We start from the raw sequence: 15,937 nt of genomic DNA on the forward strand, positions 1-15,937 counted from the left end.
TATTATTATTATTATTATTATTATTATTATTATTATTATTATTATTGTTATTGTTATTATTAAAGCTTAAATCGTCTCAACACAGTCACCAAATCTCAATCCAGTAGAGCACCTGTGGGATCTGGTGGGACAGGAGATTTACATCGTGGATGTGCAGTCACCAAATCTCCAGCAACTGTGTGATTCTGTCATGAATCTGTGCCGCAGAAATTAATGGCAGTTGTCTGGATTTATAGGACATGAAGACTTGGTGAGCTAGAGTTGTAGCGCTTGACACAACAGGAGCCAGATTCAGCTTTACCTCAGAATCTTTTTGCACCTTCGTGTGTATTTCACTGGGATGTGGGCTGGTAAGTGGTAAATGCGATTGCCTCTCACTTCACACAGGATCACAGAGATTAGTAACTGTAGGCGTTGGAGTTATTTTTGTAAAATACTACAAGTGCTGGTGTTTTGCAAAATATATTCAAAGAGCACGAGGAGTCCATGACAGCCTTGATGTCCTCGTAATGTTCGGTGTTAAAGGTTTCCCCAAACACCCTCTTATCCTGTACACAATCTTTCACAGGCAACACAATATCTACAACATCCACAGAAAATGAAAGTAACTGAGAGAGCGATATTAGGATTACACTGCGAGGATGAATTTTCATAATTTTGGCAGCAATATTTATCACACTGACACTGCTAGTCATCAGTCTGGGGATGGTGGTGTGAGAAATGGTATTAGATGTAAGTATTTTTCTTTACTTAGGGCTTGAGCTAATGAGTGTTTTTATTATTGATTAGCCTCCTTCTTTTTTTTAAATAAATGCCCAGCACTGTTTTGTTTTCTTTTTTCTTTTCAGAGCCTAGTCAAATCTTCACATAGTTCTCACATTTTTGCTTAAACTTATCTGATGATAAAATTGCTGGCAATTCATCATAATTAACCACTGTGTTTTACAAGCTGAAGGTTGTAGAGGAAAGAGAGAAATCATTTCTACTCTTGATGTTTTGTAGTGTGTTTTGTGTAGTTTAAAAGAAAATGCCTTTAATAAGCCTTTATTAAACTTCAATGGCTGAAGTCATTATTGAAGCAATAAAAGAAGCCCCATTGAAGAACTACGGGCTTTAGATAAATGCAGATGGAATCACAGAGTTTGTGTTTAATGCCGGATGCGTGATTGTATGACACACGTACGCAGCAGATGTTTTGAGAAACAAAGCAACATGTTGAAGCGAGTAGGCGGTGGAAACGCATCTTAAACAACTGAGAAAAGCAACACGTTGTCCTCATTGAGAATTCAGAGTAATTGTTTAGTTTCTGAATGAGCTGTTCAGCGGAGTTTGTCAGCTCGAGGTAAACGAACAGGCAGCAATGCGAGGCAAGATATTGTTATTAAAATTAAAATTCTATTTGAAAGTATGGATTTCCGAGGAATTCGAGCACTGCTTTATTATTTATGTGAAGGATATTGATCTAATGGGAAAACGTTTGAGTGCAAAAATCGAAACGTGGGGGAAAAAATAAAGCACAAAAAGTGGAGATCAGGGGCAGATGAAGCGTTGTATTTGTCTGTGTGTGCAGAGGGTGTACTGCGGCGTTATGGCATGCTGACTTAACTGCCGAGCCTATTGGAAGCCTAATTCAACAAAGCACCTTACTAACCCCAATGATAAACCTCCTGCTGAAACCCCCATTTCCTCCAGCATCCATTTTCATGGAAGCGCTCCTCGGTTTGTAGCCACATTAAATCTGTTTATTCGTAAAACCAAACTGCGCAACCCTTTTGGGATGAGCTTCTGTGGGGAACAGGTAGGGCACTAAAAGCCACTCTGTGACAGAAACCGCATCCCATCAGTGTAAATATGACTCGGAGCCTGCTAATGCAGCTAAAGGGGGGAGGGGGGAAAAAAAGATGTCCTCACATCAAAAGAAGTCCCTGCACCCAAACTAAACTGTGCTTCCAGTTGCACGCAGTTCAGGTCTCGGATTTTATTGGGTTACTGAATCATAGCAGAAGTCCTCAGATTGTTTGTGAGCTGGCAGCCTAACCCTCAAAAGATTACAAAAAATCAATTCTATTGTAATCACAGATTGTGACTGGAAGGGCTTAAATCTTGGTGTGCCTGTGCACACGCCTGTGCGTGCACGCCTGTGCGTATCTGTGTAAGTCTGTTCGATTCTGCTGTTCTACTTGTCCCTGCTCTCCCTGGACAGACTCCTTTTTTTGAGCAGGTTCAGTTCGACCGCAGGCGTGGCGTGTCGCTGGGAACTGGGGGGAGATGGGGGGAATAAAAACAAACATGAGAGGAAAGACAATTTTAGAGTAGTGGGAATGTTTCTGTGGATGTAATTGACTGGTGAAACCTCATCTTCTATACTAATCCCAGCATAAGCCATAGCTGATACTTTGCAGAGCGCTTGGGACTCAAAATATGTTCTCTCTGTGATTTTTAGATTCGATTGTGTGTTTTCTGAATGTAAATGAGCCTTATACGTGTCGTTTTTACATTTCCTGCTGTGAGTGGTGATTTTTTTTTTTATCTCTTCTGCAGAGGTCCTGATGAACACTAAGACAGAGACTTCAGATCTCAAATGGACCGTCTTCTCCCATGCCAAGCCACAGGTATGTAACCTCAGTTTCACTGTGTTATCTGTATTCCTGCCACAGAGCCTAGTGGTGACTGGGGATTTTTGGCCTCCAGCTGTTCCTTTGTTACTTTGGCTGTAAAAGATTTCCTTATATGGCAGGTAACTGACAGAGTAAAAGAAACACCAGAGTGAATGTGGGATTTAAAGTGTATTGAAAGCAGATGCTTTGATAGATCTCATCAACCTTGGAGTCGAAGTCACAGGCTGCTCGCAATTTTTGGTCCTGCAGCCAGAAAAAGACATATTTGTAATTTGATCAGCTGAGTAGTGGTTGCTAAGGTATTTCTGCCAGCAGCGTCTGTGACCAGAACTACTCAACTTGCCGATTGCCTTGGAAGGAAAATGGTCCCAGTGATGGCGGTAGGAGGATTTCTGGTGCTGGACTGAAATACTCAACAAATGTGTCTGTGCTTTTGATTAAGATGCAAGGCTGAAGCAGGCAGACTGTCTCTAAATAGCCTGCACAGCATTTATCATTTGAAGCAGTTTATCAAAAGCTCTGTGTTGTCAGAAGAGTGGCCGGGCTTGTGTTTTTAAGCATTACCTTGGCACAAAAGAGTATAAAACCGTGATTTAGTCAATGATGACAAGCAGCGGTGGGGAGATGCCACGAGCTGTCTGCTTCAAAAGTGCAGACATAAAAGGGATACTGTATTATTCTTTATTTTTAGGATTAAAGGATTATGATACCCTTGTAGGAGATATTTGTGGCAACTTACAACCCAGTCAGATAAAATTTTCTGGCTTCTCAATTTCAAAAATACTTGAATGTCATTGTTGCATTAATAATTCATGAGGAAGCCAAATAAAGCTAATATTCATATTAAACCTTTTGGTGTAATGATGCGAGTGTGACAATTGTTTTAATGAAACTGGGATGTGCTTCCGACTAAATCTGTCACAGTTAGACCCTGTTGCATATTAACACACATCTATGGGCCTCCATCACACAGACGCGCACATTTGAAGGTAGTGCCATTGCGCTCTTTGTGCAGAGATCATGGCTCCCAGTTTTTGAACTTTTTGATTAGTTGTGCATCCATTTAAAACTTGACTGTCCTGAAACGACTCACAATCTTATTCATGAATCACTTGCTCTTTCTCACATATTAAGTGTACGCAAAGCTTTATTTTTATACTACATTTCATTCCAAGCAGGAGCACAATGCACTGCACAAAGCACAAGCTCCTTCAGAGTGTGTATCACCAAACTATAAAGATGCTGTAAAACGAAAATGTACGTAAGAACGATGAAAACCAAAAGTCAGTACAAGGAGTAAGGTGAAAAAAGTGAAGTAATAATTATGATCGTTTGTTGTCCAGTTAGAGTAATAAAATCCTTCAAGGTGAAGTCCACAAACAGCCAGAAATAAAGTAAAATGTTAAAGCCAAACAGCATGGATAAGCAGGACAGGTTTTAGTTTAGGTTTAACATTGATGATTTATTAGGTTTTTACAGTCTGCATTAGCCAGCATCAGATGCATTCTCATTACTACATATTCAGTGGCCAATTCATTAGTTACCAGGTTGGACCCCTTACACCTTCGTGACTGACTTGAACGCGTGGCATAGATTCAGAGTGGCACAGATTTGTTGAACAGCAGTTTCTAAAATACTCAGACCAGCCCATCTGGCAGCAACAACCTTACCACATTCAAAGTCACTTACATCACCTTCTGCTCACTTTGAACTTCAGCAGGTTCTCTGGACCACGTCTACATACCTAAATGCATAAAGATGCCATCATTACACTGGATGATTACATATTTGCATTAACGAGCAGTTGAATAGAGGTGTGGGAAAAATCCAATCCATCTGACAAGAACAGCCATGCAACATTCAAAGTCACTCGAATCACTTTTCTTCCTCATTCTGATGCTTGTTTTGAACTCCAGCAGGTTGTCTTGACTATGTCTAGATGCTTAAATACAGACATTTAATTGGCTGACTAGATACCCCATGAAGACATGTGCCTAATGAAATTGCCAGTGTTTGTATATGTATAGTATTCGTCTAAGTTGGATTGGCCATGTGTGCTACCTACTGACTGCGACTCCACCAGAGGTTTACCTGGACCATTCTCATAGGTGCAGTTAGACATGAACACACACTTTATGCTAAATAGCTGGCAAATCAAAGAACATTTATTGTCCAATCTGACTGCGTTAGACATTTGCTCTCTACGTGTCTAGTAAAGTTCAGTTCATGCGTGAAAATGGCTCTAAACAACAAGGCAAAATCAATGATTGTAAAAGATTTGTTGAAATGTCATCAGTGCCGGATGTATGTCGTAAATGTCATCCGCTGTGATGTCGAGACTTCAGTACTGTTAAATACAGAAGGTGTGACTTGCTGCCAAAGAGATGTAATTATTTTTTTCAGAAGGTAATCTATATCTTGTAAAAAGTATTAGATTACTTTTTTAAAAGTAACACCATATGCTTTTTTTTTAAGTCCCATTTATGTAACTACACTTTGTCTGCGTGCTTGTAGCTCATTCTCTCATTTGCCTTCAAGTCACACTTCTCTTTGAATGGTTTTTGTCAAATCCAGATGAGTCCTCACAGATTCGGTGCATCTTCATCACAGAAAACATTTTGTTCAGAGACACATGTGCTGCCAAAGTCCACGGTATTTATTTTTTTTGGGATTAGAAGGGAAATTCTTCTTTCCAGCGTCTCAAACCTGGCTCTCGGTGCTCTGCTGCACTGTAATTCATTCACACCACAATTCTGCCTCACTCAACACATCATCTGCAAATGGATTTTTAAAGATTTACATATTTACATAACCGAATTTCTGAGCCTCAAGTTCAGCAAATCTGCTAAATTCTGCCCCGAGTATGTTAATTTCTTGCTTGTTTCCCGCTCTTGGGAACATAGTGATGGTGAACATTTTGCTGTTGACTCAGAAGTCAAACATTAAAGCATTTTTCTGTTGCATTTGGCTGCCCAACAAATGTAGATTTCTGTGCAGTTTTTTTTTACTTCACTCATATTTGCGATATCCCCTCTTTATTCTTGTGTTTTAGGCTATAAATGTGTTTGAAAGGTGAAAGCTTTGTCTGTCTCGATGCTGTTTGCAGAAGTGTGCTTTGTTTGACAAGTGAGACTTGTATTCCCACTGGCTGTGCTGGAGCTCAGTGGGAGGAATGATTTAACAACCCAGATTCAAATTCGGGCTGGATTAAAATCCACAGTGGGCCAGATCTGTCCCACGGGCCTCTGACAGGTGCAGAAGGCCAACAAAAGATTGTAACATTATTATGATGAATAGGATTTTTAATGTGACCAATTATATAAATATATAAATACCCCAGTGAAAGTCTTTATAGGTAAATCTACTCTGTGCTCACAAGTTATCTGGGTCAATCTGACAGCCCTTTGTTCTCTCTGCTCTCAGTGGGAGGAAGTAAGCGGTTTAGATGAGGAGAACAACAGCGTAAGGATCAATCAGATTTGCCAAACGGACAGTTCGTCCAGCCACTGGCTGCGCAGTGGCTACATCCAGCGACGGGGAGCGTCTCAGGTGTACGTGGAACTGCGATTCACCATGATGGAGTGCTCTTCCAGGAGCACACACCACCGTAGCTGTAAGGAGACCTTCAACCTCTACTACTACGAGGCAGACTCCAACGAAGCCACTGCTACGAACCCACCCTGGATGGAGAACCCCTACATCAAGGTACCCATTACATTACATTATAACAAATAATGCAGGTTTCTTTTCTGTTGGCTAGTCTGATAAATATTATAGGAGCTAATTCGTTGTTTAATTGTTTGAGAAAATCAATTGAATTGAATTCTCGTGGTATTGCCACTCGGCTTCTAAGACTGTTGTATTATTATGTCTTGCTCAGCAGGAACATTTTTATATTTGACAGCGTAATAAACTGCAGGGCTTATCTTGATTATCGATCAGTCTGCCTATTATTTCCACAATTAATCGATTGATTCCACTGTGGTGGCTCTAATTTGCTTTGCTTTACCCAAAAGTATAAACAAGTGATGTATATCAAGAAAAATAGGGGAAAAACTGCCTGAAATGGTCGTGTCTGAAATTGTACTCTTAAAAAAAAAAAAAGAAGAAGCAAATCAATGGGGAAAAAAAGTTCTGTCGCAATGAGGGAACTCGAAGCTCCAAATCTGAAGGTTGCCAAGCAGTGAGGACCTGAGAAAAATAAGTTATTAAATAGCTGTGTGTATTGCTACCAGTGAAAGTCTGTTGCATTGAATTTGATGACTCACAAATACCCTCATAAACTGGATAAAAAAAGCTGTGCATGATGTCCAAGTCATTGTTGGGAAAAAAACTTAAATGATGAAACCATTAACAATAAGTATTCTTGCCTTTCACTTTTGCAGAATTATTTATAATCTCACCATGTTCTTGTTTTCGCTGACAAACAACTGTTTTTGAAGCCTCATAAGGCGCATGTGTGTACAGCATGCAGTACTGTGAAAAAGTACCAACTCTCACTTCTTTATATAGGATATATGAAGCATATAGGGTAAATGGTGTGGCGATTGACTGAAATGTCTGCAAACAAACATGGTATATAAACAGAGTTTGTCTGAATAGCTTGAAACTCAATATTTGGTGTGACCATCTTCATTCTTCAACACAGCCTGAACTCTCTTAGACAAGCTTGCCTGTAAGTTCTCTAAATGTCTGCAAGAATAGCTTTCCAGGCCTCTCGAAGGACATTCAAAACTCTTCTTCAGATGTTGGCTGCCTTTTTTTCCCCCATTTTCTGTAAAAATGATCCAAAACTTGCTTCATTAGTGTTGAGATCGGTGCTCTGGTGAGACCAATCCATGACTGATAGTGTTCCACTGTGTGTGTGTGTGTGTGTGTGTGTTTTCATTCAGGTATGATTTTACTGCATTGCCAGTGTTTTTGGAATCACTGTCGTGCTGAAAAATGAAGCCGATGCCAAGCAGATTATAGCTGCATTGTGCATCATAATCTGATGGTACTTTTCTGTGTTCATGATTCCATCAATTTTGACAAGATCTCCACTGGCAAACTATGACAGATCCTCCATCGTGTTTGACAGATGGCTGTCGACACTCACTGCTGTAGCTCTCTCCTGAACTTCTCTGCACATATTGATAAAGGTTTAAACCAAAAATGTCAAAATCTCGATCCATCACTCTGTAAGTCCAGTTATTGTGTAATTTAGCATACCGCAACATTTTCTTGCCACTTCCGTTTCTTAAGAATGGCCTTTCTGATGAGGCTTCACTTGGCCAGATACATCTGCCAGGTCCTGTGTCAGGTCTTTGCTGGACTTTTTGCTATTTCTTAAGGACATGAATATCATATAGTGCCCATCTGTTTGGTTTTTAGGTCTGCGACTTATTCTTGTGTCCTCCACATGCCATTTTTTCTCATTTGTCTTTTAGGACACACTGCACTCCAAGTTATGCCAAGTTTTTTGGTTTACAGCTCTTTGTGAATCACCTTGTTGGTGCAAAAATAATACTTTATGCCTGTTAAACTGTTATTTTTTTATTCCTTTGTTAGTGTGAAGTAGCTTTAAAACACTTATCTGAAAATGTCTAGGTATTAGGACTGGACTAAAATGAGTAAAAAAGCAGACATGTCCAAAGAAAAACTTTAAAAGACCTTCTTCAGACCACTTTAAAAAGTTACAAGAAAGTCTGGCTCCTTGGAAGCAGGCTCAAGTCTTTTGCACAGTACTGTACACGTTTGTGACGGATTTCTTTCCCCCTCAGTGTGCAGCTTTTCATACAGATTCAAAACAAGTTTGCAGAGACCAAGATTTGCTTTAAATGTCAGTTTCACAACATCGTCAATGTTCGGGGACTTTTTTAATGTTCCAATCATGTTCTCGCCTCTTGGGAGCAAGCACTGCTTTAAAACCCACCTTGTCAGTGCATTCAATCTGTTTCACAGCCTGAATCTTTTCGTAATGTTTATCTTCTGGGTTTCATTTTCCAAACACATAGCTTAGGAATGCAGCGCAGTCAATCTAATTGTCAAACCTTAGTTGTTGGCCGTGTCCTTGAACACAACACCAAACAGTGGCGTCAAAATAGTCCCTGCTTCTCAACTTCATTACCACCTAATAATGTAACTTTGACAGAAAAATAAAAGTGATGAAATGTTCGCCGTGATGAATTGCCTTTCTCTCCAGCAAGTTTCTCGTCCCTGCAAGTTGAGGTTCAAAGCACACTGTAATAAATGGGAAACAATGGCTGCCAGAAAGGCAGTGAATCAATGTAAAAATCACAGTGGTATGCTTTGTAAAATTTTCAGTAATATGAAGCATATGTAATTTCTAATTAATGGGCTAAACATGCAAAACTATCAGTTTGATCTTTTTCATGGCTGAACAGGAATGCAGGCGTGCAGGAATCTGGATATTACATAAGGTCTTTTCTCTTTCTCCCTGTCTTAGGTGGACACAGTGGCTGCAGACTTTCTACTAAGGAAGGACGGGGAGAAGAAATTGAACGTGAAGACCTTGAGACTCGGCCCTCTTAATAAGAGAGGCTTTTACTTGGCCTTTCAGGCTCAGGGTGCCTGCATGGCTCTGCTGTCTGTCAGGGTCTTCTTCAAGAAGTGTCCTCCCCTGGTCAGTGCTCTTTCCTCTTTCCCTGAGACTATACCGCGTACTCTTGTGCAAGAGGCACAGGGTGTGTGTGTGGAGCACGCAGCTCAGCAAGGTCCCCGTCCTCGGCCGCCTAAGCTCTTCTGCGGGGAGGATGGCCAGTGGGTGGGCCAGCCAACAACCTCATGTGCATGCGTACCAGGATTTGAACCAGCTGAGGGGTACACGAGATGCACAGGTAACGAAGGAGGCAAGGTTAAGCCAAATAAAACTGACATGCGTGCATGTATGCATATAGACTACACCCATATAGGCAACAGGGCAGGCAGACTAAACAAGAACACAATGGTAAGGCGAGGGTGGCGGGGAGTTCACTGAGGGTTGAAGTGTTTGAGAGGAAATGAGAGACCGAGGAAGTTAATGAGGCAGGGGAATGGCTGTGACACAGAGGGGACAGAAAGAGAGGTCAGGTGGAGCAGCACTTATCTCTGAAAGGAAGAGCAGGGTCAAAGGCTTACTGCTGCGACAACTCCTGGCTCAGCCGAGATAGGAGCGCAGGAGGACTGCAGAGGTGAGGGGCGAGAGGGAGGGGAGGTGGTGCTCGGGGTAAAGATCATAACACTTTGAGAACATCAAAGCAAAGCAGACAAAAAAAGAAGGAAGAAGCAGGATGATTCTCTCAGGAGCCGTGCAGCAGCTCTGCCTAATGAGTCCAATTAACAAGCCTCGCGCATGGACTACCCCCTCACACGCGCACAGACTCGCCGCATCGCAGCGACACAGATAAATGGCGAGCACTAAAAACACAGAAACAAAAGGAGAAATGCCACATTTTCCCAGGGAAACGCCTGGTTTCATCTGTCTGTGTTTGAAGGTAGGCTGTAGTTTGATCTCCGTGGGCGGTATAATGATTTTTCATAACAAAAAAATAATTTCCGACATTTTGCTCCTGGTGAGGTGGCATTTTCCAGCGTTCTGTCACAGAAGAGAGTTGCAAGGCAAAACATTCACAAGGCCATAAAGGGAAATTGCCTCGCAGAAAAGACCGGACAGTTAATTTGCTTGGGAGGCTGGTCATTTCGGAAAAATGAAATCGACGCCAGGGTTTAAAATTAAAATTCATTTTGCTGTAATACAATTATTTGCCAGAGACTATACATATATTTTCTGGGGCAAACACGAGCATTTAAATATAAAAGTTATGAATGCTGTCAAGTTGATTTAGTGTTTCATCTAAGTATGGTTAGAATATTTAAACCAGGTCTCTGAAATGAGCTACTATAAGACCATAAATACTGCTCTGGGGGAGGGGTATATTTCCCCTCATGTGGCAGTATTGCTTTATTATTGTTAGACAAGTACATCATTATAAAGGTTAAAAACTAAATAGGTTAGAACTAGCCCCTAATCTTCTCCAAACAAGATTCATTTCTATTTCAAAAGCTTTGTTTCGTTCAGAATACTGACTTATCTTAATGTGAACTGCTGCAAGTGCTAAACAATCTTACAGCTGAATTCACTGAAAAGTTGCACAGTAATCGATAGCGACGGCTCCTGTAAATCACAAAGTGTTATTTGTGTCATCTTGTGGGAGCTCGAAAGCACCGAGGTTACAGCCGCCTCTTCACATGTGGCAAATTCCTTGCGGTACATGTCAGTCAGGAACGATCAGCGAGAGCGTTGACCCTGTGAAATGTGTCAGTTTTTCGCTGCAGCGATGCTCCCGCTCGGTGTGAAAGTTTCTTGTTGTATTTCTCTCGCTCAGCAGCTGCGTATCAGCCGCCCAGACTGAACGCAGAAAGTAAACACGTTTGCTGCCATTGTGTGCGGTATTAGCAGGGTGACGGCTTATTACACATTCACATGTTAGAACAAGCGCTGGATCGGGCTTTGCTGGTGAGCAGAAGCTGAGGTGTGCACGGTTTCAGACCATGTAGTGGCTGCAGCTAATGACTGTTGTCATTCTTAATTTCTACGTGGATTTATTTTCTTTGATCGATTGATTGTTTAGTCTGAAACGTCAGACGTGGTGATGTTTACTGCGATATGAAGCGAAGAAAAACAGGAGCGGTGTTGTAGATTTGGTCAAAATTGTGCTTAATTGTTTTTCCATCGCTCGACTAATTGATTGTTCAGCCAATCCTTTCAGCATGAGTTCAGACTCCATTCACGGTGTCCTTACATCTTACCGCGGTGCTGGTTTGGGCTTTACAAAAGGAGACCTGGAACAATGTTTGAATCAATAAGCAATGACAGTTTTTTCATAAGGACCGCCACATGTCTGGTCTCATTATCCAGATATGGCCAGGTAAATTCAATGATAAGCAGCATGTCAGTCACAGGCAGTTTTTTCTTTTCCTCCACTAAATTGACTATTAGTGTCAGTCTCATTACTGTGATTGTCTCAGTTTATAGCCCTCATTACATGCTTCTGTCTGTCAATCTGCAACCATCTGGCACCTAAGCACTCCAAAATAAAGGATTTATTTGCAAATTGAGTTTGACCCAGGCCTATACAGGACACAGTGAAGGCGTTATGCAATGTACTGTTGTATTTAATGCTAATGTGCCTTTATTTGTTCTCACATCTTGTCCTCTTCAGCGTGTCCTGTGGGCCAGTTTAAGTCAGGCATAGAGGGACAGTGCAGAGGCTGCCCAGGATTCAGCCAAGCCACCAACAGGGGGGCGTCAATGTGTGAATGTCGCCCTGGGTACCTACGTGCCGAATCAGACACTCCTGACACACCGTGCACTAGTAAGTAAAACAGTGCTTAATCCACATGCAAATATGGAGGTGCTAAGCAACACTCTTTACTGTCTCCTCCTCTCTTTTTTTGTCTTCCTCTGACACCTCTGATGCTACTTCTTTTTTTCCCTCCGGTGTCATTTAGCCAGGGTCCGCTGAGCTGCTTTGTGGCTTTTGTCTCACGGCCGGGCATTGAGATGCATGTCCTTTGTGACAGGTTGTTGGTGAGGGTGGGAGGGTAGGGCTTTCTGTCCAAAGTGAAGTAGGCATTGATGGTCTCAAGTGACACATCCATGCGGATTGAGGAATTTCAATTCAGGCTCATTTTGGGTGTGTGTGAATGGGAAGGGGGATCTTTAATTAGGTGCGCTCTTTCGGAAGGGCCACAAAGCTGATGTGAAACAATGTGACACTGTGACTGTGGCTGTTACCCCTGCAGGTGTGATATAAATACCAACTGGAATTCACATCCACCAATTTTATTTTTTACTGATAACTTTAATTACAAAGACTTATCTTAATAATGGATCTCTTTAAGAAGCTAATTTCTATTATGTATTCTGTTGTTGTATCAGATTGCCTGAGCAGTTCGGCACGTAACGTTATTTTCAATTTGTATGCAAAGTTTTAAACCAGCCAAGCCACCTGAAATTCACGCCAGACCTTTTCCCTCCTGAAAATAGGTATACGTTTTTACATTTTTGCGACAGGCGTGGTGGTTTTTAATTAAGCGCATTGTGATTGCCAGGACTTAAAAATGCGTCACCTCCAAAAATCCCCTGTTGCCAAATGCTGAATTCAGAATTCATGCTCGCTCAGATTGAGCGCGATGTTACTCCACTCGGGTTTCCAATGAGAACACCATTAGCACTTAAGTTAGCTGCAGGCTCAGTGACAAAGCTCTCTCTCCTTGGCAGGAACAGAAACTCATTCACAGTGCCTGAGTGGTCTTGCTGTTTAGTTATGCTTGGCTTGAGGCAATAGCTATCTTCTTACAATTTTCAGGCGGTGATCATTATCATCCAGTTTTAGACAAACGTAATTGCACCAGTTAAATCCAGCAGCACATATGCTCCCGCTGTGACGCAAAGCCACTGCAAGAGCATTGTTCTGCTTCGTGAGTACATGTGCGGGCTGAGTAAAATGGCTTCAGCTTATATCAGAAATCATAAAGAAACAATATGTGTGGGTCATGGAAAAGTAAAACAGTAGCAAAATGGCACAGCGGAGATCAACACAGAACTTTCATATATTGTAATTTCACCGAGGCAACTTTCCACAGGGGAAAAAACATGAAGTACGATTCAATATTTTTTCCCATATAACTTGATAATATGTGAAGAACAGCTACTGGTGCTCCCTGAAGGTACTTTATCATAGCAAAAACAAAAAAATCATAACAGGTGATGCTGCTATATTGATATTGTTTAAACGGTCTTAAGAGGTTTGGAAAATGCTGCCTTTGGGATCAGGAAAAGGCCAGATTGAACGGAATAGTTTGACATTTTTGCGATATTTGAGTTTGATCGGATTAATGTGTAATTCTGTCATGTATACATGATGCTCCAGTTCTGAAAGAGAGTCATGTTCGGTGGGTTATGAAATCCCGAACATGCAACATGCAGGTCTGACCAACCATGAATCCTGCTTTTATGGTTAAGTCAAGCTAAGTGGATGCTGCCTGCAGCAAGAGATTTACTCATAATCAAATTTAACAACATCATTTGTTGTATTTTGTTTTAGTGTATATTACCTATAAGTAAAAACATTATAGGTAAGCACATACATGAAAGTTTCATCAATTTTCTCATTCAGCTCTTTTTTTAAGCAGATTGGTTCGCATACAAGAACTTGGATGACTGCCAGTTTGCAGTATTTTTTAAATATGGAAAAAGCGTGCTATTTTAACTATTTCTCTCACTGTAGGAACTCCCTCGGCCCCTCGCGGCATAATCCGTAAGGTCAACTTCACCACAGTCACTCTGGATTGGAATGAGCCGCTGGACAGCGGCGGCAGAAACGACCTGAGCTACGCCGTCAGGTGCTCTCTGTGCAGGTCACCAAAGGAAGCGTGTCTCCCCTGCGGAGACGGCGTCAGTTACCGGCCTGCGAAAGACGGCCTGCTGGGTCACAGGGTAGAGGTGTGGGGCCTGCTGCCACACACAACGTATACGTTCACTATTCAGGCACTTAACGGGGTGTCTCAGCTCAGCGAGAAGGAGCCTGCCAGCGAAAGTGTCAACATCACTACAAGCCATGACGGTAAGAGCTGCAGGAGGATGGGTGGAAAGGTATAAATAGTCCGAATTTCACTGTATTTATAATTCTGCTGCCATCTGTGCAGTGCCGCCACTGGTGTCTGTGATTCGGAAGAGCGACTCCACAGAGAGCAGTCTGACTCTACACTGGCCGGCCCCGACTCAGCCACACTACACCATCCTGCAGTATGAGCTGCGCTACTGTGAGAAGGTAAGAGCTCCCTGACGACATCCCCAAACTTTCCCTTCAGATAGATGATCTGATGATCTGAAGAAAGCACTCTCAGTGCAGATGTAGTTAAAGGGTCACGGCACGCGGCTTAGACCATGTGGATCTGTGAAGAAGCTCTCTAAATTGTGCAGTATACACTTTAACAATTAAGATATTAGTAACATATTTGTAATGTTTTTTTTTTATTATTATCTGATGTAATTGAAGTTAGTGTTCAGTTCAGGACAGTTTGACTAATTAACTAGCTTGACATCATCATCTGTTCTTCCTTCATTATTGCCTTGGACTCATTCTTTTTTTGCTTTTAGAAGGAGCAGCGTAGCGAAGATCAGTGCCACTCCATACAGAGTAACAGAAACCAGGCTGTACTGACAGACCTCCGCCGGGCCAGTCAGTATGAAGTGCAGGTCCGAGCACGTACCCAGGCCGGCTACGGCAGTTTCAGTCCACCAACCATTTTCCGCACGCTGCCCGATGGTAAGAAGAGGTCTTGTTTTCTCTTGAAGAGGAGCCACACACACATTACTCTTTTTTTTTTCTTATTTAAAAAAGTAATTTCCAGTGGGGGTGTGACAGACATTTATCCCTGCATAATCAATCTCTGCACAGTTTCTTTTATGAATTTATCATCTGCATCTTTGTTGACTCTCTTTAATAACCTAAATTCCTGCCCCCCACCCCCACCTTTCTTTACTACCTATGTAAACCTCCTGTCATGGCTTCTGTCGTTGTGTTGCTCTAACTCTCTCACTTTCTGTCTGCTATTTTCTCGTCTCTCTCTTTTGTTTGCCGTCTCTCCCAGGACGTGACTCTGGCTCCGAGTTCTTGGTACCTGGCATCTTTATCGCTGTCGGGATGCTGCTGCTTGTCACTTTCGTCTTTGTGGCCGCCTACTGCATACGGTGAGAACGGGAGGAAGGGAAATAGGCACAGGAAAACAAGATAGATTTGCAAGTGAAAGAAGCTCACGGAATAACAGGAAATGGAGCGAAAAGGATAGAAATCAAAAACCAATAACAAACGTGACCCCAATTTTACAGTTTTGCACTGCTTTGTTCTTTTGTTTATACAAATCATATCTTATCAACGGTGGTTTTGCACTCTGTTACCCACACCTTTTCTTTTTTTTCTTCCCCCTCTGTGAAGCAGTTCAGACACAAAGCAAGGCTCATGATTTCTTTTGCTTACACAGCTAAAAGCTATCCTGCTCATTAGAACATTTTCCTTAGGCTTCATTGTTTGAGTAAATAATGTCGGATGGCATCACAGGGAAAAAGAGAGGGAGAAGGTGCGTGCATTTGTGTGTGAGAAGGATGACGATAGAGGTAGAGGGCAGGGAAAGACAGGATGCAGGCGTCCCAACCCTGTTTCCACAGGACAGAACAATAGCTGTGACCTTGTGACACACACACACACACACACACACACACACACACACACACACACACACACACACACACACACACACACACACACACACAC

The 15,937-nt window shown here is 42.0% G+C and overlaps 1 protein-coding gene across 1 annotated transcript in view; it reads left to right on the plus strand.

Moving 5' to 3' along the window:
* Positions 1-15,937, plus strand: part of ephb4a (eph receptor B4a) — a 39,616-nt gene that overhangs the window by 18,849 nt on the left and 4,830 nt on the right. The window contains exons 2-9 of the mRNA XM_005735448.1: positions 2,542-2,612; positions 6,042-6,323; positions 9,067-9,457; positions 11,822-11,974; positions 13,892-14,227; positions 14,310-14,434; positions 14,764-14,932; positions 15,258-15,357. Coding sequence (XP_005735505.1) covers positions 2,542-2,612; positions 6,042-6,323; positions 9,067-9,457; positions 11,822-11,974; positions 13,892-14,227; positions 14,310-14,434; positions 14,764-14,932; positions 15,258-15,357 — 1,627 coding nt within the window. The remainder of the gene's footprint in view (positions 1-2,541; positions 2,613-6,041; positions 6,324-9,066; positions 9,458-11,821; positions 11,975-13,891; positions 14,228-14,309; positions 14,435-14,763; positions 14,933-15,257; positions 15,358-15,937) is intronic.

The sequence above is a fragment of the Pundamilia nyererei genome, unplaced genomic scaffold, assembly GCF_000239375.1.
Source record: "Pundamilia nyererei isolate P.nyererei 1_Seehausen unplaced genomic scaffold, PunNye1.0 scaffold00064, whole genome shotgun sequence".
Classification (NCBI taxonomy): Eukaryota; Metazoa; Chordata; class Actinopteri; order Cichliformes; family Cichlidae; genus Pundamilia; species Pundamilia nyererei.